This window comes from Labeo rohita, chromosome 20 (genome assembly GCF_022985175.1).
Source record: "Labeo rohita strain BAU-BD-2019 chromosome 20, IGBB_LRoh.1.0, whole genome shotgun sequence".
NCBI lineage: Eukaryota > Metazoa > Chordata > Actinopteri > Cypriniformes > Cyprinidae > Labeo > Labeo rohita.
Window position 1 is genome coordinate 32,770,742 of NC_066888.1, and position 26,433 is coordinate 32,797,174.

The window sequence follows — 26,433 nt, forward strand, 5'->3', positions numbered from 1 at the left end:
TTCAAAATGATGACCAAAAAAAAAAAGTTTTTCTTTCAAATCCAATAAAAACAAACTAGTTGTTGTTGTGAAACAAACCTAGAATTTTGAGAAAAAGTCAGAATTATGAGATTTTAACACACAATTGTAATGGAATCTGCAGAAGCAGTTTCTGCCATTGCATAAAAGACAAAAGAGGTAATTATGGCTTTTTATTTCAGAATTGTGAAATCAAATTTTTTTCCCCCCACAATTCTGAGTTTTTAATCTTCATTCTCTGTTTTTAATGTTTTGTTTTTTTGTTTTTTCTGGGAACAGTAATATAAAACAAAAAGCAACTGTGCAAATTTATAACCCACCCCTGGTAGACTTAAATAAATAAATAAATAAATAAATAAATACATACAATGTAGACCTTAAAAAAATAATAAATAATAATTGATAAATAACAATAAAATACTTTTTTACAAAGATTTTTAAAAAGATGACAACATTACAAAGCTGATGTTTTTCTTGCAATTACAAAAATAAAAAGTCAGAATTATGAGCAATTCTTTATTTTGCAATTTTCAGAGAATTGTGAATTTTTGTGACTTTTTTTTTCACAATTCTGAGTTTGTCTTTTTTTTTTTTGGTTAACAACTGTTTATTGTTTTGTTTTTTTCTGAGAACAGTAATATAAAACAAAAAGCAACTGTGCAAATTCAGAACCCACCCCAACCCATTCTACCCCTGGTAGACTTCAATGAATGAATGAATGAATAAATAAATAAATAAATAAACGTAGACCTTAAAAAATAAATAAATACTATTAATAGATAAATAAATGGCAATAAAATAATTTACAAAGATTTTCGGAAAACAAACAAGCAAAAAAAAACACAACATTAAAAGCTGATGTGTTTCTTGCAATTCCAATAAAAAAGTCAGAATTGTGAGATTTGAACACAATTGTGATGGAATCTAGTTTTTCTTGCAATTTTTTTTTTTTTAAACAACTTTTTTTTCTGGGAACAGTAATAAAAAGCAAAAAAGCAACTGTGCAAATGTATAACCCACCCCAACCCATTCTGCCGCTGGTAGACTTTAATAAATAAATAAATAAATAAAATAATAGATAAATAAATAGCAATGAAATATTTTTTACAAAGATTTTTAAAAAGATGAGACAACATTAAAAAAAAGTCTAAAAGTTCAAATTACTTTTCATGCTATTCCGCGTTTATATAATCACAATTATTTATTTTGTAATTTTCAGAGAATTGTGAAAACTACTTTTTTTTTTTCCATTGTGCGATTTTGTGTTTTTTTTGTTTTTTTTTCGTTTTGTTTTACCACGGGATTAAAAATTAAATGTAACTGACTTTTTATGTTGATTCTCTTTTTTCTTGCAACTCTTTTTCTTTTCTTTCTTTTCTTTTTTTTTTTCTTCCTGTGAACAGTAATGAAATACAAAAAGCAACTGTGCAAATTTAGAACCCACCCCAACCCATCCCACCCCTGGAAGAATTAAAAATAAAATAAAATAAAATAAAATAAATAAATACAATGTAGACCTATAAAATAAATGAATAATAGATAAATAAATAATAAAATATTTTTTTTTACAAAGATTTTAGAAAAGATGACAACATTAAAAGCTGACGTTTTTCTTGCAATTCTAATAGAAAAGTCAGAATTGTGAAACAAAACTAGAATTTTGAGGAAAAAGTCTGAATTATAAGATGGTTACAATCTAGCGAATCTTTTTTCCCGCTACAGAATAAAAAATAAAGTAAGAAAAAATAAAGGCGGCGTTTTTACAGCACTTTGAAAATGACATCACAGCGGTGGAAAAGTCAAGGAAAGCGCTTTGCATTAAGGACAAATCACCGTCAGGACCTACATGGGAGTCTCTGGTCTCAGTTTAGCGAGAAAGTCCAAAATAATCATATCAGCTCTATTTGCGTTCTAGAGAACTGTACTCCGGTTAGCCGTTTCCAGATAACCTGAGCGAGGTCAAACGAGGCCATGTGTTTGCTCTTCCTGTTTTCTACTAGGTAAAATCACATCTTATCAGTCAGTAATCTCAGCTTTTCTTTGGCAAACAAGCTCCTCGCTCTATCACAAGCAATCAATACGCAATCCGGAGGAAATCACTTCTGCCGCGATTAAGTAATCGGGCCCCGGAGCAAAGTTCGCTTAAATATTAAATTTAGGAGCAGCTCATTAACATATCAGTATATCAGGCATTTGTTTCCACCGTAACCCGTGGCTATGAAACGATATGAGGGACAAAATTCATTCCTCTGGAAAAAAGAAACAAAACAAAAACACACACATATGAACTTTTCCTTCATTTCTACGTGGGAAGAAAATTTTCCCTCACTTCTTCAGATGTTTTTAATATTAGTAAATGTGTTCGTGTACAAAATACACATATTAGACCAAATCAACTAAGTGTTTTAGAGTGTTTAAATGCTTTGTTTGGAGGTTTTGGGTAATACACATGTTTTACTTGTGCAATTTTTTATTGGCTAATAATAAAGAAAAAAATATGTATTTAAACACACACACACACAAACACACACTTAAACAATACCAAAAGTGCTATTTTCAATGCACTGATAATAATAATAATAATAATAATAATAATAATAATATACTGTAATAAATTAGGTAAACGTTTATTTTTTGCAAAAATATTATAATTATTTGATTAAATTTATCAATTAGTTTTAAATTCTTAAGTTATTTACACAAAAGTTCCAGTTAATTTTTTTTCCAATTGCAATTTTTAAATGGACTAATAATAATAATAATAATAATAATAATAATAACAATTTTAATAAATAACAACTATATCATTGTATGTATTAGCATGTTTATTATTGTTGATTATTATAAATTACGTTTATTTATAGAAATTAATACACATTTATAAGCTCATTAATTTTCACAATTATTTTGCAATGAACTTATATACAGTATATGTTTTTAAAATATATAATTTATATAAAATATAATAATAATAATAATAATAATAATAACAACTTTAATAAATAATAACAATATTATTATATGTATAAGCATGTTTATAACTGTTGATTATTATAAATTATGTATTTATTTGTTAGAAATTAATACACATTTATAAGCTCAATAATTTCCAAAATTATTTTTCAATTACTTGTACACATAGTATGTGATTTTTGGTAATAAATTAGCCAAACATGCTTAATTGTCCTGGAAATAATAATTATTTGATTACATTTTTTAATTAATTTTAAATTCTACTTAAAATGTTTCATTTTTTTTTCCGATTCAGTTTTTAATGCACTAATAATAATAATAATGATAATAATACTATTAATAATAAGAAGAAAGTAATATTTGTATAAATAATATAATAAAAATTATTATTATTATTGCATATCGATTATAAAAAAATGAATACACATCTATAAGCTCTTTAATTTCCTAAGTGATTTTTCAATTAACTTTTTAAAATATATATTATATTTTATTTTTATAGTATATATTATATTTTTCAATGCACTGACAATAATAATAATAATAATAATATTTAATGTAATGTTTTTAGGCTTTACTGTACTAAATTAGAGAACGGTGTTTGATAAATATATTATAAATATTACAATATAATAATTTCTCATTTCAGACCCAAAGGTGAACGAACACGCATGCACACGTTCCCATACAGTCATTTGAGGTCATTCAGAGAGTTTAGACACTGAATCACGAGCTCATGTTACACGGACCCTCGCCGGTGAATACAGTAAATGATGTCTGAAACGGAGGAATTCCTGACACTTCCTGACCGATGATTTAACGCGGTATAACGCGAGCCGAGATTCGCCGCGGAGCCTCTGTTGTCTTTCCAGCTCTGCGGCCAAGACAAACATCTGCTTGTGTTTAACAGAGGCCACAGTCGGAGGCTATAAACTGACACGGAGCTGTCAGAGACGCGATCTGTCCGTCCCGCTGCAGAAAAAAACAACTCCACGGCTCATTATTCAGCATCTGTGTGACACTTTTAGACGTGTGTGGTGTTTTCAAAGATTGAAATACAAACACCAATTAGCCATGAAGAATACTGCATTCAACAGGGATCCGTCCCAATACCTAACGAGTCGCCTACATAGGCAGTCTGTGAACCCTGAAAAATAAAACCTGTGACCGTTTCCACAAACGTTTTCTAAGCCAATAATCAGAAATGTTTGTTGAGCAGCAAATCAGCATATTAGAATGATTTCTGAAGGATCATGTGACACTGAAGACTGGAGTAATGATGCTGAAAATTCAGCTGCGCATCACAGAAATAAATTACAGTTTAACACATATTCACATAAAAAAAACAGCTGTTTGAAATGACAAAACTATTTCACAAATTTTACTCTATGCATTTTGATCACACAAATGCAGCCTTGATAAGCAGAGGGCGGCAGAACCAGACAAACTAAAGCTTGTCAAGATAAACTTTGAAGTTGACTTGAGAAAGCCTGACCAGAAAGTTTAAAAAAGTTTTAATAGATTTGAAAAGCTTGAAAAGATATGAAGTTTTACATAGACAGACAGACAGCGGCCGTTTCTCAATACCAAGTATGCAAAGTTCGGACTTGCGTCCTTCGTAGTTCGGACTTCGTAGTTTGACTTGGGAGTACGAACTCCCGAGGACGGGAGGACGCAAGTCCCGTAATTCTGCAAATGGAACAGCAGCGTACTTGATAACGTCAGTCAGCTCGCCTTTTCTACTGCGATCATCTTCACTGTATTTTTACGATAAGACGAAATATGATATCAACCACCACTGCCTCTTTTCGTTTTCATTTAAACATATTAATAGCTGCAAAAATGTAGTTCAGGGAATGTACAACATTACAGTGAAACGAAATATATCAAACAGCATTGCCTCTTTTCTGTTTCAGTTAAACACATTAAAAGCGACAAAAATGTGGTTTATGCAACGCGTACAAGCATTACAATACAACGAACTTATATCAAACTCCACTGCCTTTGTTTTCTTCAAAATATAAACCACAACCTCTTTTCGTACTCACTTAAAAAAATAAAACATATTAACATGTGATTTAGGCAATATGTGCACTGTGTATAACACTATGTATACTAAAATATAACATGACAAGCACATCTCTGCCTTTTTTGTTAAATGTCAGTTTTAATGAACAATATTAGCCATTATAAAAGTATAAGTATGAAGTATAAGAGACGTATGTCATCGGAAAGGAAGACAAAAGCAAACAATTCAGTCAAATGCATGCTACAAAGTCAGCGTTGAATTGCAATTGATAAATAAATAATTTATGAAGCGTAACTTTGTCCTCAGGCAAAACGATATGCCCTGGAATATATAATAGATTCACGAGATAAAAAATGAGCTGTTAGATTTACCCAAAACGAATTATACCTCTTGATTAACCACTACAGAGACGTGAGGACCAGCGGCAAACGTCAGAAGGACTGGCCGTGGTGAGGCTCTCTCTGCGGGACACACGACCACTGAGCTCCCGGTGTTCGCCTGGAACTCACATGTCCGAAATCGACGAAATAAATTTTCAAATAGGCGCGGTCTTTGTAAATAAACCAGAGATTTGAGTTTTAAACAACGACATTCTCGCCTGAAATACTCTTAAAACTACATTTCACGACACAGTAACAGTAATATTTTGAAAATTATGCGGGTTTCGGCTCCGCCATTAACGCTCGCCGATTAGTGCGAAATGCATTCTGGGATACATGGCTGCTCAAGTTCGCACAAGTCTCCTCTTGATGCATCCTTGATAAAAGGGGCGGAGCAAGAACACATCCGGGGATTTGAACTGTACTTGGCCAGATGTGAACTTTAAATTGGAACAGTACTTGGGCGACGATTGATGACGCTTCACAAGAACACAAGTACAGACAAGAACACATACTGAGAAACGGCTAGCATGTTGTTAGCATGTTACTAGCATGATTAACATGTTATTCGGATGATTAGCATGTTGCTAGCATGTTGCTAAAATGATTCTAACATGATTAGCATGTTACTAGCATGATTAACATATTATTATTATGCTGTTAACATGATTTTGTCATGATTAGAAAGCTACTAGCATGTTGCTAGCATGATTAGCATGTTACTAACATGTTACTAGCATGTTTCTAGCATGATTAACAAGTTACTACCATGTACCTAACATGTTCCTAACATGATTAGCATGTTACTAGCATGATTAACATATTAATATGCTGTTAACATGATTTTGTCATGATTAGAAAGCTACTAGCATGTTGTTAGCATGATTAACTAGTTACTACCATGTTGCTAACATGATTCTGACATGATTAGCATGTTGCTAGCATGATGTTAACATGATTTGCAAGTTACTAGCATGCTGCTAGCATTTTTCTAGCATGATTAACGCGTTACTAGAATGTTGCTAACATGATTAGCATGATTAACATGTTGCTAGCATGATGTTAACATGATTTGCAAGTTACACGTTGCTAGCATGTTTAATGTGTTACTAGCATGTTACTAACATGATTAGCATGTTTCTATCATGTTGTTAACACGATTTGCAAGTTACTAACATGATTCTAGCATGATTAACATATTATTAATATGCTGTTAACATGATTTTGTCATGATTAAAAAGCTACTAGCATGTTGCTAGCATGATTAACATGTTACTAACATGTTGCTAGCATGATTCTAACATGATTAGCATGTTACTAGCATGATTAACATTATTAACATGATTGGCATGATTAGAAAGTTACTAGCATGTTGCTAGCATTTTTCTAGTATGTTGCTAACCTGATTTTATAATTATTAACATGTTTCTAGCATGATTAGCATGTTTCTATCATGTGGTTAACATGATCTGCAAATTACTAACACATTGCTAACATGATTCTAACATGATTAGCATGTTACTAACATTTTGTTAGCGTGTTTATAGCACGATTAGCATGTTACTAACAATTTGTTAACCATTCTAGCATGATTAACAAGTTACCAGCATGTTTCTAACATGATTAGCATGTTACTAGCATGTTGTTAGCATGATTCTAGCATGATTAACATGTTATTCGGATGATTAGCATGTTGCTAGCATGTTGCTAAAATGATTCTAACATGATTAGCATGTTACTAGCATGATTAACATATTATTATTATGCTGTTAACATGATTTTGTCATGATTAGAAAGCTACTAGCATGTTGCTAGCATGATTAGCATGTTACTAACATGTTACTAGCAAGTTTCTAGCATGATTAACAAGTTACTACCATGTACCTAACATGTTCCTAACATGATTAGCATGTTACTAGCATGATTAACATATTAATATGCTGTTAACATGATTTTGTCATGATTAGAAAGCTACTAGCATGTTGTTAGCATGATTAACTAGTTACTACCATGTTGCTAACATGATTCTGACATGATTAGCATGTTGCTAGCATGATGTTAACATGATTTGCAAGTTACTAGCATGCTGCTAGCATTTTTCTAGCATGATTAACGCGTTACTAGAATGTTGCTAACATGATTAGCATGATTAGCATGTTGCTAGCATGATGTTAACATGATTTGCAAGTTACACGTTGCTAGCATGTTTAATGTGTTACTAGCATGTTACTAACATGATTAGCATGTTTCTATCATGTTGTTAACACGATTTGCAAGTTACTAACATGATTCTAGCATGATTAACATATTATTAATATGCTGTTAACATGATTTTGTCATGATTAAAAAGCTACTAGCATGTTGCTAGCATGATTAACATGTTACTAACATGTTGCTAGCATGATTCTAACATGATTAGCATGTTACTAGCATGATTAACATTATTAACATGATTGGCATGATTAGAAAGTTACTAGCATGTTGCTAGCATTTTTCTAGTATGTTGCTAACCTGATTTTATAATTATTAACATGTTTCTAGCATGATTAGCATGTTTCTATCATGTGGTTAACATGATCTGCAAATTACTAACACATTGCTAACATGATTCTAACATGATTAGCATGTTACTAACATTTTGTTAGCGTGTTTATAGCACGATTAGCATGTTACTAACAATTTGTTAACCATTCTAGCATGATTAACAAGTTACCAGCATGTTTCTAACATGATTAGCATGTTACTAGCATGTTGTTAGCATGATTCTAGCATGATTAACATGTTATTCGGATGATTAGCATGTTGCTAGCATGTTGCTAAAATGATTCTAACATGATTAGCATGTTACTAGCATGATTAACATATTATTATTATGCTGTTAACATGATTTTGTCATGATTAGAAAGCTACTAGCATGTTGCTAGCATGATTAGCATGTTACTAACATGTTACTAGCAAGTTTCTAGCATGATTAACAAGTTACTACCATGTACCTAACATGTTCCTAACATGATTAGCATGTTACTAGCATGATTAACATATTAATATGCTGTTAACATGATTTTGTCATGATTAGAAAGCTACTAGCATGTTGTTAGCATGATTAACTAGTTACTACCATGTTGCTAACATGATTCTGACATGATTAGCATGTTGCTAGCATGATGTTAACATGATTTGCAAGTTACTAGCATGCTGCTAGCATTTTCTAGCATGATTAACGCGTTACTAGAATGTTGCTAACATGATTAGCATGATTAGCATGTTGCTAGCATGATGTTAACATGATTTGCAAGTTACACGTTGCTAGCATGTTTAATGTGTTACTAGCATGTTACTAACATGATTAGCATGTTTCTATCATGTTGTTAACACGATTTGCAAGTTACTAACATGATTCTAGCATGATTAACATATTATTAATATGCTGTTAACATGATTTTGTCATGATTAAAAAGCTACTAGCATGTTGCTAGCATGATTAACATGTTACTAACATGTTGCTAGCATGATTCTAACATGATTAGCATGTTACTAGCATGATTAACATTATTAACATGATTGGCATGATTAGAAAGTTACTAGCATGTTGCTAGCATTTTTCTAGTATGTTGCTAACCTGATTTTATAATTATTAACATGTTTCTAGCATGATTAGCATGTTTCTATCATGTGGTTAACATGATCTGCAAATTACTAACACATTGCTAACATGATTCTAACATGATTAGCATGTTACTAACATTTTGTTAGCGTGTTTATAGCACGATTAGCATGTTACTAACAATTTGTTAACCATTCTAGCATGATTAACAAGTTACCAGCATGTTTCTAACATGATTAGCATGTTACTAGCATGTTGTTAGCATGATTCTAGCATGATTAACATCATTTGAACATTCCGTCAATGTAAGTCTATGGGATTTTTCCCAGTTTTATTGGTTATTTTTAGGAAAACCGTACGTCCGATCAGTTAGAAAAGACACAGCACGCTCGATCAGATCAGTCTGAAGATCTGGGCTGAGTTTGGTTTTCTCAAGTCAACTTAATGATTATTAAAAACGCCCTAAAATGCTGCCTCACCAGAGTCTGATGTTTTGAAAGCCAGCGGAGATGAAGGTTGTTACCTGTCAGTGGATGTGATGAGGTGACGGTTCGATTCGAGCTGAGCTGAGATGAGGGGCCACACACTGAGGAGAGCCCTGGATCAAAAGAGATTATGTAAATGCAATGCATAATTAATGCAGGGCCCTTCAGCGCCGACACGCTCACAACACGGACCTGCAGCGCGTCAGCGGGGAGACGCTACAGCAACACCGCCAGTGTCCGAACACATGCATGAGCGACGTATGATTGTAATGCTGTAACCGTCAAAAAAGATTAATAATCTTAGGACGTTCGTAATAGTGTCTTGAGTGTTTAATTATAATAAAGGTAGTTATATATCAAACATAAATAAACAAACATCTGTAATTTATTGTATTGCTGTTGGCGTCATTTTGTTATTATCATGAACCGAAACAAAAAGTAAAAATAAAAAATAAATAATTTAAATGAAAAAATAAAAATACATAAATTTGTTATATCAAATAAAATAAATGCTAACATAAAAAATAGAATTGCTGCTTTGAAAACTAATTTAAATTTGAGAATAAAATGACTAACTGGAATAAAAATGACTAACTGGAAATAAAATAAAATTAATTCATAATAAAATTCATAATAAAAAAATAAACTAAAAAATAAAAATAAATTAACCCTAAGTAGTAATATTTAAAATAAATAAATAAATAAAAATTACAAAAGCACATGAGAATACTAATATTTAAACTAAAATTAAAATAAAAGCATCTAATTTAATTGTACTGCTGTTGGAGTCATTTTGTAAAAGCAATTAGCCACTCGAGGCCATGATTTACACATGGTTATTATCATTAACTAAAACAAAAAGTAAAAATAAAAAATAAACAAATTTATTTTAATTTAAATTAAACAAAATAAAAATTAAAAATAATTTTTTTACATGAAATAAAATAAATGCTAATATAAAAATAGAATTGCTGTTTTGATACTAATTTAAATACATTTTTGAAATAAATTAGTACTTGGAATAAAAATGATTAACTAGAAATAAAATAAAATTACAAATTTATAATAAATAAAAAATAAAACTGGTAAAAATAAATTAAACCTAAGTAGTAAGTAAAAATTAAATAAATAAATAAATAAAAATAATTTTGTTACTTCAAATAAAATAAATGTTAACATAGAAACTAGAATTGCTGCTTTGAAAATTAACTAAAATAGATTTTTAAATAAATTACCAACTGGAATAAAAATAACTAATTAGAAATGATATAAAATAAAATGATTAATTCATAATAAACAAAAAATAAAACTGGTATAAAAATAAATTGAACTTAAGCAGTAATGTTAAAAAATAAATAAATACATAAATAAATAAGCAAATTTAAAAATTACAAAAGCACATGAGATTACTAATATTTAAACTAAAATTAAAATAAAGTATCTTATCTTAACATAGAAACCAGAATTGTTGCTTTAAAAACAAATTAAATTACATTTTAAAACAAAAAATACTAACTGGAAAAAAAAATTAAATAAAATTAACTAAAGTAAAATTAAAATAAAAGTTTTTTATTGTATTGCTGTTGTATTGCAGGGTTATTATAATTAATTTAAAAAATATCTAAAAATAAAACAATTTTGTTACTTCAAATAAAAATAACTAATAATTAAAAACCTAAAATAATAATTAAAATTATATTATTTTATTTCAACATTTGTTAAGCAACACATACTATACTATAGACATATGCCAAAAAACAAACAAAAAAGAAAACTAACAAAAATGACAAACACACAACAACATTATTAAAACGAACTAAACAAAAACAGAAAATATACAAATTATTAACAAAAACTATAAAGATGATACTAAAATAACACTGGGTTGAAAAAATCATCTACTCTCTGTCACGTAATTTTGGACTAATTTGATTTATTTGAAAGTCACATGATTTACTTGCATGAGGAACTGAAGCAATGATTCATGAGTCAGTGATTCTTCAGAAGTAGATCAGTTGATTGAGTCATTCAGAGCAGGTTTGTGAGTTAAACTGAAACTGATTTGACGTTTAATCCACAGAGCTATCGCATAACATGACAAACTGCTGTGGCTCTTCATCTGTCAGTTCAGATATTACTCCACATTCGTTTGATTCTTGTTCATATTATTGTTTTATGTGACTCATTTTCATTTCAGTGTTTTAATTTTCATTTTGGATGGGATTATAGAAGGAACTGGTCCGACAACTGATATTTTATCCAGAAAATGTGTGAATTAGTGTCTCAAATGCCCCATTATTTGGCACAAATTCCCTTCAAAATGTGCTCATATCAATTATGCAAACGAAGTTTCATGAAAACTGGACTTTGTGTTCAAGCTGAAATGAGTCAATATGAGTTACGGCCAAAAATTCACTGGCTCACATTTGCCAAATGAACTGATGAATTAAAATTCTGTGTGAATCTGACAAACGGCCTCGGCTGAGATTTTAAATAATTCAAAACGCTCTGAATGTTTTTATAGACACACATTTACAAACAGAGAAAGAAAATCTATTCTAGCCAGAATTACTGTCATTATCTAAAATGTGTTAAATTAAATCAGCTGGAATAAAATAACATCTAAATTTTACATTAAAAAAAAATTATATTTTATATTTTATAAATATTTAAATAAATAAAAACTGAAATATAAATAAAAAACATAACATTAAACTAAAATAAAAATAAAAACTGAAAATATAAAAATGAAAGCAATTGAATATTTTTTTAATAGTAATAGTACATAAATAATTCTAAATAATTCTACGGCTCATTGAGTAGCATCTGGAAATAAAAACAAAGTGATCTAAAACTAAAACTGAAATGTAAATAAAACTGTATAGAAATATTAAAAAAAAAAAAAAACATAAGGATAAAGACACAACAAAAGTGTTGTCTTAAATTTAAAAAATGGAGAAAATTTAAAGGCAAAAACTATAATAGTGTATAAATAATTCTGAAAAAAGCACTGAATTGAAATTATATAAGAACAGAATAAACTGAAATAAAAAATAGAAAGAGAAAGAGATACTTTAAAAATAATAGTTAAGTTTATGTACTAAAATTACTAAAAAAAAAGTGTAAAAAACAACAAAATTGTTGTCTTAAAATTAAAAAGTAGAGAGTAAATTATTTAATTTTATAATTCTAGCAGAGTATAAATAATTCTAAAATAACTGCTGAATTAAAATTTTATATGAATAGAATAAAACTGAAATAAAACAAATATTAGATTGAAGAGTAAAAAAAAAAAAAAAAGTTTCCTTGGCAAACTAAATGAAATTTAGCACTACAATTAATGACTAAATACATAAAAACAAACTGAAATAAAAATAAATTAAACTTCAACAGGTAGTGTTTAAAAACAAAAACTAATTACAATGACAAATGCACATAAAACTAAGAATTAAACTAAAATAAAAATGAAAACTGAAAATATCAAAATTGAACTGACTTGCAAATGAATTGTTTTTAATAGTAATAGTATATAAATAATAGTAATTAGTATGTGACGGTTCAATGAGTTGCATCTGGAAATAAATACAAACTAAAACTGAACTAAAATTAAAACTGAAATGTAAATAAAAATACTGTATAGAAATATTTAAAAGAACAAAAACTAATAAGAAAAACAAAATCGTTGTCTTAAAATTAAAAAAAAATTGAGAGAATATAAAGGCTAAAACTATAATAGTGTAGAAATAATTCTAAACTAAACACAGAATTGAAATTCTACAAGAATAATAAAACTGAAAAACAATTATATAGAATATATAGAAAAATAATAATAATAATAAAAATAATAATAATAATATGTATATATATATATTACATATATATATGTAATATATACATATATATATAATATGTATATATACATATTTTTGTTTGTTTGTTTTTTGTTTTTTTTTATATATACACACACAAAACACACACACACACACACAGAAAACAGTTATTGAACAATGGCCATTTCTAAAAAAAAAAAAAAAATTATCTTATTAACTTTACAAATACCTTGTTTTGATAAATGACATTTTTATATATATATATATTGTTAAATTATATATTTTTTTTATTTAATCTTATAATAATTTTATAATAATTATATAATAATTTATTTTTGTATGTTTTGTTTTGGCCAGAAAATATTTTACATTTAAATATCAACTTAAAATTAAATACCATTAATAAGGTGTCATTTGTTAACATTAATTAATGTATTAACAAACCTGAGCAAACAATGAACTACATTTATTACACTAATAATTAATCTTTGTTATTTTTAGTTAATAAAAATACAGTCATTCATTGTTTGTTCATGTTAGTTTACAGTGCATTAACTAATGTTAACAAACACAACTTGTGATTTTATTAACGCATTAGTAAATGCTGTAGAATTAGAATTATTGTTCACTTATAGTTTGTTAACTAATGTAGTGAACTAATGAACCTTACTGTGAAGTGTTACCAAAAAAAAATATATATATATATGGATATATTTAAAAGAACAGAAACTAATAATAAAGACAAAAGCTTAAAAATAATGTCAAATAAAAGCTAATTAGTAACTATAATTGTACATAGATAATACTAAAATGACAGACTGTAGCTGATATGGTTTTAAAGATTAAAGAAAAACATCAGTGTGCTTATAGATGTCATTGATTAATGGTATTTGCTGATTGGGATTGTTTTATTCTGTTTTGTGGAAGAGAAAGCACATAGACGTGGCAGTGTTTGTGTAAAGCGAGAGCGTCTGCTAAACGACGAGTATAAGCGCAGGTCTTTTGAGCAGGATAATCCTGACTGGACCTTGATGACGGTTGCTACGCTACGCCGATCCTTCTCAGCGTCCGAACGCGGCGACAGCGAGACGTTCGTATGGAACAAAACCGCGCCGGGAAAAGAGCGGAGCGTCGAAACGCGCCTCGGACCGGCGGCGTGGTGTTGTGTGGATGTGCTGCTCTCCATTAATGAACCGTAGGCTGTGTCTCACTGCTAGTCGAACGGTAGTTGCGGGTAGGATTTCCGCCAATCTCTGAAGTTTGCTGCAGGCACTGGCTGTTTTTCCTATTCTCGGCTGTCCTTATGTGACCCAGCAGCTCGTGCCAAGTTCTTAGCAGGGTTTATTGGAGGTAACGGGGTTAGGAGCCAGCAGCATATTTCATCCGCGCTTTTTTACACTTTTCTCCTGTCTGTCAGATTGTTAAAAATGCATAACGAGGAAGTCTGAAGTATGCAGATGTGATCAGGAAAAACGCTAATGAGGTCACACTGAAAAAGAGACACGAGACGTGCCCTTGGGAACAAAAACATCATGTGTGCGTGCAAAAAAAAAAAAAAAAAAAAAAAAAAAAAGTACATTTCTACAATATTAACAAAGAAACGGCAAGCAACTTAAAAAAAACCTGAAATACTATTTTTTTAAACATTCTCCATTTATCTTTGTTTCATTTACAATTTCAAAAAATTATTTTATTAGTGTACTGACATAGAAATTAGTTATTGAACAACAGACATTTCTAAAAAATAAATCTTGATTTATTAACTTTAAGAATACCTTGTCTTGATGAATGACATTTTTACATTTTATTTTTTAAATCTTACTTTTGTTTATTACTTTTATTGTTTTTTTTTATTTATTTATTGTTTTTGTTTTGTTTTGGCCAGAAAATATTTTAAATTTAAATACAAATTTAAAATTAAATACCATTAATATATTAATATTCCACAATATTCTAACGTAATAATAATTTAATTGTTTTTCTTTTATTTACTTATTTTTTTGTTTGTTTTGGCCAGAAAATATTTTAAATTTAAATAAAAATTTAAAATGAAATACAATCAATACATTATTATTCCACAATATTCCAATGTAATAATAATTTTATCAGGTTTTTTCATTTATTTATTTTTTGTTTGTTTAGTTTTATTTTAGCCAGAAAATATTTTAAATTTAATTGTAAAATTAAATACCATTAATATATTAATATTCCACAACATTCCAAGGCAATAATAATTTTGTTGTTTTTATTTTATTTTATTTATTTTTTGTTTGTTTCTTTTGATTTAGCCAGAAAATATAATAACTAATGGTGTACCATATTAATGGTAACTAAATGACATTAATACGGTGCCAGGAAAGAGTTAACAACTAATGTTGTTATAATATAATTATTAATCTCAGTTTGTGCAAATTTGACTCATATTATTTACTATACTTTATACTACACTATAATTATTTTTTATTCATATATTTTTAATTTTATTTTTATTTCTAATAATTTTGCAGTATTGTATGTAAACAATGCAAGTACAGTACGTTAATTTTTTTTATTAAAAATTAAATGTAAAAATTAATATAATTAATTATAATGTATAATATAATAGTAATATATTATAAAATATAATATAATAATAGTAAAATAATTATCTTCTTATATTACAATTATTCCACGATATTCCAAATCACATTTTACTATGAAGTTTCATTAGTTAACAAACAACTAAAAATATATTTAAAGCATTTATTAGTCTTACTATTAATTTGAACACACATGTATTAGTTTATTATCGAAATCAAAAGTTGTCATTTCCTATTTTGTGTATATTTCTTTTGCACTGTTGTATGCAAACACAACCATGACAAAAAACACTTTCGATTGAAATTAAAAACCAATGTCGCTCACAGCTCGTGGTCTCGTTTTGCGCTCGCTGGCACGTCCGCACGGACCTCGACCTCGGTTTGTGCCGCCAGCACCAGAAGCAGGAGTTAAAATTAGGATGAGATGCAGCCGTACGAGCATCTTGCGCAGCAGGGGTTCAGAAGTTCAGCAGCTTCAGCAACAGCAGGGTGAAATTCCCCCCTCGCCCGTCTCACGACGAGCATTGCAAACCGTGCGTTTTCCTCTATTATCAGGCCTGAAATAGCACACTTGACCCCACGTTACGCTCGCGTCTCCCGGCCGAGCTCAGCGTTACCCAAAAGGATCACAAATCTACTCCACACATGCCTGTTTCTTGGAACCGCTGGCCTGCTTTCAATCTACAAATACCTGCTCTCCTAACGCGGCCCTGCCAATGCACATTCACGCTGATGTCCGTTCACTTCGCTTTCAAGATCTTCGAGATGTCTGAATGTCTCGAGAGTCCATGTCAAGGAAATTTTACGGTACGCCGTGTTTTCGTTGAAATAAAACATGGACTTCTCTTGGCAGGAGAGACTGTCCAACTGAATAACTGTTTGTGTTTGTTTTCAATGATTTTTCGAGGAATATGCCTGGATGACTTGAGTTACGTGACAGACGGATCTAGACAAGAGTTAAAAAAAGAAAGGAAAACAGCTTTAAAACTTGACGTCTGCGGTCTACTTCTATATCAGATTTCAGTTTTTTAAGCAGTATTGGTAGGTCTGTGTTTTCATAACACTTCTGCTCAATTCACCAGCTCGAAGTACTGTTTTTTTTTTTTTTATTTGCGTCTTAAAGTGAACATATAATCAAAACTGACTTGTATTTATGTGATCGATTCATCATTGCGTTCGTTCTAAATGAAAAACATCTGGCAACACTTTACAATAACATCCCATTTGTTCACATTAGTTAACAAAAAGTACTTTAAGGTAAGAAAATAAAGGTGAATACGGTAAATAATAGACTACGTTAAAAAAAGTTTGTCAAGAGAAACTTTGACGTTGGCTTGAGAAAACCTCACCAGAACGTTTAAAAAAAGTTTTAAGAGATTTTAAACGTTTGACGCTTTTTTGTCTGAAACTGACTGAAGTTTAAAGTAGTTTTAAAGCTTAAAGTCTGAATGTTTTGAAGGAAATACAGTCTGTCAGATACACAGCATGTTATTAGCATGTTGCCAACATGTTTCTAGCATGATTAACAAGTTACTAACATGTTTCTAGCATGTTTCTAACATGATTAGCAAGTTACTAACATGCCACTAACATGTTTCTAACACGATTAACATGTTATTAACATGTTTCTAGCATGATTCGCAAGTTGCTAGCATTTCACAAACGTTTCTAACATGATTAGCATGTTTTAGCATGTTTCTAGCATGATTAGCATGTTGCTAACATGATTCTAGAATGATTAACAAGTTACTAACATGTTTCTAGCATGTTTTTAACATGATTAACAAGTTACTAGCATGATTAACCTGTTGCTAACACATTACTAACATGATTCTAACATTAACATGTTGTTAGCATGTTTCTAGCATGTTACTAACTTGCTAACATGTTTCTAACATGATTAACATGTTAGCAAGTTGTTTGCATGATTAGCATGTTATTAACATGTTTCTAGCATGATTAGCAAGTTGCTAGCATTTCACAAACATGTTTCTAACATGATTAGCATGTAGCTAACGTGTTTTTAACATGATTAGCATGTTGCTAGCATGATTCTAGAATGATTAACAAGTTACTAACATGTTGCTTACATGTTTCTAACATGATTAACATGTTGCTAGCATGTTTTTAACATGATTAGCAAGTTACTAGCATGTTTCTAGCATGATTAACATGTTGTTAACACATTACTAACATGATTCTAATATTATTAACATGTTGTTAGCATGTTTCTAGCATGATTAACAAGTTACTAGCATGTTTCTAACATGATTAACATGTTAACGAGTTTTTAGCATGATTAGCATGTTTTAGCATGTTTCTAGCATGATTAACAAGTTACAAGCATTTCACAAACATGTTTCTAACATGATTACCAAGTTACTAACATGCTGTTAACATGTTTCTAGCATGATTAACAAGTTACTAGCATGTGGCTAACACAGCATAATTAACACGTTGTTAGCATGGTTCTAGCATGATTAGAAAACTTTTAAAGATATGCACTGTCACTGAAATCTACAGTCGGTTAATGATAAATTGCAATAAAATAAACACTTAAATGATATAAAAAGCCAAATAGCCCAAAATCTCAAAAGTGACCAATTTATGGGGGAAAAAAAGTGTTTTTGCCTATAATTTACCATCTTAACGCATTTATTAATCTTGGTTAGTTACTTCTAAACTAACTAATGTATCGTCAAAAAAATTAAATGTTGCATTTTTTGATATCATGTAATGGACTGGAGCTAACATGAAATAAAAATGAACAGTTGTATTTTATAACTAACTTAACTAACGTTAACAGAGATTCACAAAAAAACTGTAACAAATGTTTTGTAAATTTAGGTTGGTAAATAGAACAACCAGTGTAACTATGGGACCTTATCGTAAAGTGTTGCCAACTATCTTTAATCAAAATAATAACTTATTAGTATTATTATAGTAGTAACTCCACTTCTGAACAACTTTGTTTCTTGGATGTCGTCACAAATCATTTCATTCTAGTTAAACATGCTGAAAATGTTTACTCACCCTCAGGTCATTCAAGATTAGGATGAGTTTGGTTCTTCATTACATTTGTAGAAATGTGTCATTCCATCACTTGCTCACCAATGGAGTGAATGGGTGCCGTCAGAAAGAGAGTCCAAACAGCTGATAAAAACATCACAATAATCCACAATTAATCCACACCACTCCAGTCCATCAGTTCACATTTTGAGAAGACAAAATCCATCATTAAGATGTTTTAACATTAACTTATTTCATTATATCATAGTCTGCTGAGGTGACTGGCTATGAAAAGAGTAAATATAGTAGAATTATTTGACATCAAAACACATTCACCAGAATACAAAACAATGACTGTTTTCAAACAGGTTCCCTAAACACTTCATTACTTGCTGCTGGGATACTAAAGACAATTATGCACGCAGTGTTTAGCCAGCTTTAGCCAAAGTTAGTGTGTTTTGACATTAATGGGCTCTACAAAGTACCTCTTATGTTTTTTGAGATTTTCAGAAGTAGAGGCCCAGTTTTCCTGCAGATTCAACTCTACCTAATTAAAAACAATTGATCTGAAAAACTGTGTCAAGCATTGTATCACACGGATTACAGGGAAGGGATTTTGTTTACAAGGTATGTAGTGTTTTCCCCTGTAAATAGGTTTCCGTGGAATAGGTAAAGTTAGGATTTAAGCTCATTAGCTTATAGGCAACACATTGATGCAATGAACAGCACATACAATACATTCAGTAGGGATCATGACATTTTGGCCGGAGCGGTTTGCATTCACATTGCACGTAAGCCTTGTTTATGCTCCTGATGATAGAACTGAGCATAAATAATTGATTTTGTGCATGCCTTGCTTTGCGCTTACATCTTTTGCATTAAACGTCACAATGAGTCCTTTGTGTGCATGACTGCATGGTCATTAAGCCATTGCAGACATTAAAGACTGCTGTCGTTGGCATTGCATGTGACATTGTTTCAAATCAATGCATTAAAAAGTACAAAAAAAAGTATAGAATGTTCCGTCTCTTTCTCTCTCAATTCCACTATTTTTGTCCATTAAGATGCATTTCTTGACACGGTGCATTAAAATATTTAAGATACTTCATGTAAACTGCATTATGCATGCATGCCTCAAAAACTATCATTTTTCATTCAGACAAATCTTACATCTTTTTCTTTCAACTCACGCACAATGCATTAAAACACCAATGCACTCAATGTGTCATTTGTCAAATAATCTAATATAATAGTCATTTGCCATCTATTTCAGCACATCTACTGTATCTCTTTTGCAAGTTTCACTGTTTTTTTTTTTTATTAAGAAGCACTTTTACATTATGCACTATAGCTACTAATGCATTAAAAATCGCACTTGACTTTCAAATCATCTAACATCTCTGCTTCTTTCTCTCAACTTCTTTGCAAGTTCATAAAGAAGCTCTTCTTGACAAAATGCATTAAAAAATGCAACAGCCATTTGTCAAATAATCCACTATCAATGCATTTTCAATAAGCAGCATTTTTACCAGTGCATTAATCTTAACATCTCTTTCTCTTGATTTCACCACAGCAAGTTTAGAAGCATGTCTTGCATTAAAACCACAAATGCATTAAAAACTTAACCTCTCTGTTCACCAAGAAGCATTTTTGATGTGATGCATTGCAAGCACAAATGCATTCCAAATTGAAGCATGTTGTTTCTTAGCTTGACTGCAGTTTCACTGCATATACACTGAGACATTTCATGACTTGATGCATTAAAACCACCAATGCATTCAAGGTGTCATATGTCAAATCTAATCAAATAATCATTTGTCATCTATTACAGCATATCTACTGTATCTCTTTTGTTAGTTTCTCCACTGTTTTTTATTAAGAAGCAATTTTACAATGCACTACAGCCAGTAATTCGTTAAAAATCACGATTAACTTCATTGCAAGTTCATAAAGAAGCTCCTCGACATGATGCATTAAAAAATGCAACAGCCATTTGTTAAATAACCAAACAACAAACGTCTCAGCATTTTGACTCTTTTTACCAATGCATCAAAAGTGCAAATGCTGTATTAAACAATCTCTCTCTCGAGTTCAGCACAGCAGGTTTAATAAGAAGCATGTCTTGCATTAAGAAACACATCCTGCATTAAACCCACCAATGCAATAAAAAAGCAACTGTCATGCCAAACAAGCATCTCTCAGCATCAAGAGTTCACCAGGAAGCATTTCTGATGTGATGCATTACAAGCACAAATGCATTCCAAAGTGGAGCCGTCAAAAAATCTAACAAGCAGCTTGTTGTTTCTTAAGACATTTTATGTCTTGATGCATTAAAACCACCAATGCATCAAAATGTGTTGTTCATCAAATAATCATTTGTCATCTGTCTCAGCATCTCTCTTTCTTGATTTGCATTAAGCAGCATTTCATGCATTAAAACCACCAGTGCGTTAAAAAAATGCAACTGTTTAGCCAAACAATCTAACATTTCAACATCTCTCTATATTTCTCTTGATTTCACTATTGCAAAAAGTAATATTCACAGAGACATTTCATGATGATGCATTAAAACCAACAATGCATTTTTCATCGGATAATCATTTGTCATAGGTCTTAGCATCTCTCTTTCTTGACTTGCATTAAATAGCATGGCATGCATTAAAACCACCAGTGCATTAAAAAATGCAACTGTTTGGCCAAACAATCTAACATTTCAACATCTATCACCAATGCATTTAACTGTGTTTTTCATCAAATAATCATTTTTCATTCATCTCGGCATCTCTCTTTCTGAACTTTACCAATGCAAGTTTAAAAAGCACATTTTGCATTAAGCAGCACGTCATGCATTAAAAGCAACTGTAGGGCCATTTCAACATTTCTCTATATTTCTAGATTTCAGTATGCAAATAGAAACGTCTTGTCAGGGTGAGTATACTTTGCATTAACACGTTTTGCATTAAGCAGCATGTCATGCAATGAAACCACCAACGCATTAAAAATCGAATGATCTAACACGTCATTTTTTGAAACATTTTTTACGTGATGCATTAGAAAACGCAACTATTGTACCAAACAGTCAAACATCCTCCTCTCCCAATTTCACCATGGCAAGTTTACAAAAGGAAGTACGTCTTCAATGTCATGCAGTAAAAACGCAACTGTCACGTTAAACATTTCTTGACATTTCTTTCGATTTCACACTTACAATTCTAAGAAACATGTCTCGACAGGATGGATTTAAACCAGCAGTGCATTAAAATATTGTAACTGCCATGTCAAACGACCTAACATCTATCTCATCAGTCTATCTCTCTGTCGACTTCACCAAGTTCATGTCCCGACAAGATGAACCGGTTAAAAACACAACTGTCATGTCAAACATCTCTGACAGCATCTAGTGTTCAACGAGAGGATTTTTTTTTTTTTTTTTTATCATTGACGCGATGCATTACAAGCACCGATGAATTCCAAAGTGTAGCTGTCAAGCAATCTAACGAGCAGCATGTTGCGTTTGATCGCATCTACCTCTCTCTCCTCCAGACAGGAGAGTTGACGGGAGGTAATCCCCTCCATGTGAGGAGGCGGCACGGGTGTGGAGGCGTGTTGTTTTTCATTCAAATCCTTACTAGTCCTATAAAAAGCGGGACTCGGAGCTCGAAAGAAAGAGAGAAAGAGAGAGAGAGAGAGAGAGAGAGAGAGAGAGAGAGAGAGCAAGCGAGTGCGCAAGACAGTGAGAGAGTGTGTGTGTGTGTGAGAGAGAGAGAGAGAGAGAGAGAGAGAGAGAAAGAGAGAGAGACAGCGCGCCCGCCGAACGACACGGCTGTATCTGTACCTGTCCGGATGGGGATGGAGATGCTGCATGGATCCGCAGGTGTCCAAACGGCGAAGGCGCTGAAATACGCCGCCGTGTGCCTGATGCTGCTGCCGCGCTTCCTGCTGGCGGCCGTGATGCTGTGGCTCCTGGATTTCCTGTGCATCCGGAGGAAGGTGCTCACTAGGATGCGGGAGAGCGACCTGAGCAGCCCCGACGACCCGCCGCTCTGCGTATCCGACTCCAACAAGATGTTCACGCTCGAGTCGCTGCGCGCCGTGTGGTACGGCCAGAAGCTGGACTTCTTCAAGACGGCGCATCTGGGCGGCGCGGCGCCCAACACCGAGGTGGTTCCGCTGGACGGCGAGCCGCGGAGATCCGCGCAGCGCATCCTGGACTACGCCCGCGGGAGGAGACCCCTCATCCTGAACTTCGGCAGCTGCTCCTGACCGCCGTTCATGACGCGCCTGTCGGCGTTCCAGCGCGTCGCCCGGCAGTACGCGGACATCGCGGACTCGCTGCTGGTCTACATCGAGGAAGCGCATCCGTCGGACGGCTGGGTGAGTTCCGACGCGCCCTACCAGATCCCCCGGCACCGCTGCCTGGAGGACAGACTCCGCGCCGCGCAGCTCATGAACCAGGAGGTGCCGGGGAGCGCCGTGGTCGTGGACACCATGGAGAACTCGTCCAACTCGGCGTACGGCGCCTACTTCGAGCGCCTCTACATACTGAAGGACGAGAAGGTCGTGTATCAAGGCGGCAGGGGTCCCGAAGGCTACCGGATCTCAGAGCTCAGAGACTGGCTGGAGCGCTACCGGAACGATCTGGAAGCTTCCAAAGCGGCGACGGTGGTTCACGTGTAATGCACGAATGGATGGATGGATGCACGGATGTTTTCTTTCCCTCAGCCCCGCTCTCGTGTCCTTATCATGAAGTCATTGGCCGTGTTTCAAAACCTAGCGACTGTCTCGGCGTTTCCGAAAAGTTCCATTACAGCTTCTTCGAACCTCACAGTGAAGGCACTGCTCGCGTTTCGCTCTACACTTTCTCAAACAGCGGTTTCTGCTACGCCGCGCTCTTCTGAGATGTTCTCAAGAAGGTCTTGACGGAACACGCATTGATGAGCTTGAGCCAGGCTTTTCGACCAGGGGTCCACGCACTGTAAAAGCGCTTCTCAGGTAACCTAGAAATGAAAAATGACATTAGGTTACACCACTGAAAGCATTTTTAAGGGTTGCACATTTCACTTTTTTTTTTTTACAGTGTGGACCCCTGGGGGCCCGTGAAGGTACTCCAGGAGAACGTTTTTTTACCTTGTCATTTTTGGTGGCTCACATGTACGAAGGATGGATGTTTTTCCAGCGCACTCTTGTGTCTTTATATTCAAGTCATGAACTGTGTTCAAAACTCTGTGAACGCGCACTCTCACATTAGAAACGCTAAATACCGTCAAAAAGTTCCTGATGTTTCCTTACAGGTTCTGATTAATGTAAACATGAACTAATGATCTGTTCAGAATTGCAATTCAAACACGCATTCTGCGCATCGCAGGCGCACTTGATGGCCACTACATTGCGCAGCTCGCCAGGTTTTGAACACAGCCGTCAAATCAGTGTCTTCAGCTGCTGCTACAGTCAACCGCAATACTGCAAATGTTGGGTTTTAGTTTCAGTTATCTAGACAGATGTTTATGTTGTCAGTGGCCATGCGACCGCATGATAGCTGTTGTGCTTTCGTCTCTGTTCTTTAGGCCTACTTGTTTTATGTCAATCCAACCTGGCATTTTATTTGAGATGTTGCAAAACGGTATATCTATCTATCTGAAACATATCCTATTTTATTTTTGTATGGTATCTTTCCCTTGTGAGTGTGTGTATGTATGTGTGTGTGTGTGCGCGCGCGGCCAGGAGGCCGTTTCATTGTACTCTGGAGTTATTGTGAAGATCGGTTTTTAAAAGGATTTTAACCAGAAAACCGATACTGATGTAATTTGACACTAGAGTACAGGACAGAGAAATGGCCTCCAGACGTATTGCCAAATGTTGTTTTGTAAATGGTGTATATTTTATTGAACACTTTTTTTAAATAAATGGTAGAGCACCCTCTAAATCGGTTTTATCCATAATTTCTAGGTGAGTCAGACACCTCAGACGGACCTCAAACGTAAACAGAAACAGTCCTGTGAGATTTGCATAATTAAGACATTCCTGCTGGAATAACTGATTTTTTGACATGCAACATGACGCATTTCCTGCATCACGTTTTGGTTTTCTTTCACACGCCAAACGTACATAAAGTACATTTTAGCTTTTGCATGGGGAAATCCTGAGCCTATATTTTTAAAAGCTAATTAAAAATGCATTTTAATTGATTAATTAATTGACGTTAGTTAAGCCAAGCATCACTATTAATACTGCTGTTTGCTTAAAAAAAATAATATTTAAAAAAAGGGTATAATATTACCACATTTTTATTTCCTAAATGTTAAAGCATGCTTTAAATCACTTCTGTCCATTATGCCTTAGATGGAGCTGAAATGTAAACAGTCGTGTGAGATTTAGCATAATTAAGACATTTCTGCTTGAATAACTGATTTATTGACATGCAACATGACGCATTTCCTGCATCACGTTTTGGTTTTCTTTCACACGCCAAACGTACATAAAGTACATTTTAGCTTTTGCATGGGGAAATCCTGAGCCTATATTTTTAAAAGCTAATTAAAAATGCATTTTAATTGATTAATTAATTGACGTTAGTTAAGCCAAGCATCACTATTAATACTGCTGTTTGCTTAAAAAAAATAATATTTAAAAAAAGGGTATAATATTACCACATTTTTATTTCCTAAATGTTAAAGCATGCTTTAAATCACTTCTGTCCATTATGCCTTAGATGGAGCTGAAATGTAAACAGTCGTGTGAGATTTAGCATAATTAAGACATTTCTGCTTGAATAACTGATTTATTGACATGCAACATGACGCATTTCCTGCATCACGTTTTGGTTTTCTTTCACACGCCAAACATACATAAAGTACATTTTAGCTTTTGCATTGGGAAATTCTGAGCCTATATTTTTAAAAGCTAATTAAAAATGCATTTTAATTGATTAATTAATTAATGTTAGTTAAGCCAAGCATCACTATAAATACTGCTGTTTGCTTAAAAAAAAATATTTAAAAAAAAAAAATGGTATAATATTAACACAATTTTATTTTATTTTTATTTTAAAGCATGCTTTAAATCACTTCTGTCCATTATGCCTTAGACTGACCAGAAATGTAAACGAACAGTCATGTGAGATTTAGCATAATTAAGACATTCCTGCTTGAATAACTGACTTATTGACATGCATCATGACGCATTTCCTGCAGCAGTAATAATCTTTTGCATCATGTTTTGGTTTTCTTTTACACACCAAATGTACATAACCTACATTTTAGCTTTTGCATGGGGAAATCCTGAGCCTATATTTTTAAAAGCTAATTAAAAATGCATTTTAATTGATTATTTAATTGATGTTTGGTAAGGCAAGCATCACTATTAATACTGCTGTCTGCTTAAAAATAAATTAAAATTAAATAAACGGTATAATATTAACACATTTTTATTTCCTAAATGTTAAAGCATGCTTTAAATCACTTCTGTCCATTATGCCTTAGATGGAGCTGAAATGTAAACAGTCATGTGAGATTTAGCATAATTAAGAC

The 26,433-nt window shown here is 32.4% G+C and overlaps 1 protein-coding gene and 1 long non-coding RNA gene across 2 annotated transcripts in view; one reads left to right on the forward strand and one right to left on the reverse strand.

Moving 5' to 3' along the window:
* Nucleotides 1-22,557, reverse strand: part of LOC127182629 (uncharacterized) — a 100,932-nt gene extending 78,375 nt beyond the window's left edge. The window contains exons 1-3 of the long non-coding RNA XR_007829931.1: nt 22,116-22,557; nt 18,932-19,051; nt 9,528-9,602 (exon numbers count right to left, since the gene is read on the reverse strand). This is a non-coding gene — a long non-coding RNA (uncharacterized LOC127182629). The remainder of the gene's footprint in view (nt 1-9,527; nt 9,603-18,931; nt 19,052-22,115) is intronic.
* Nucleotides 22,558-22,569: 12 nt separating this feature from the next.
* On the forward strand, nt 22,570-24,830 carry dio3b (iodothyronine deiodinase 3b). The gene is made up of 2 exons (XM_051138016.1): nt 22,570-23,899; nt 23,985-24,830. Exon 1 carries the CDS (start codon nt 22,751-22,753, stop codon nt 23,582-23,584), a length of 834 nt encoding a protein of 277 aa, XP_050993973.1. The 5' UTR covers nt 22,570-22,750; the 3' UTR covers nt 23,585-23,899; nt 23,985-24,830.
* Nucleotides 24,831-26,433: the final 1,603 nt, after the last annotated feature.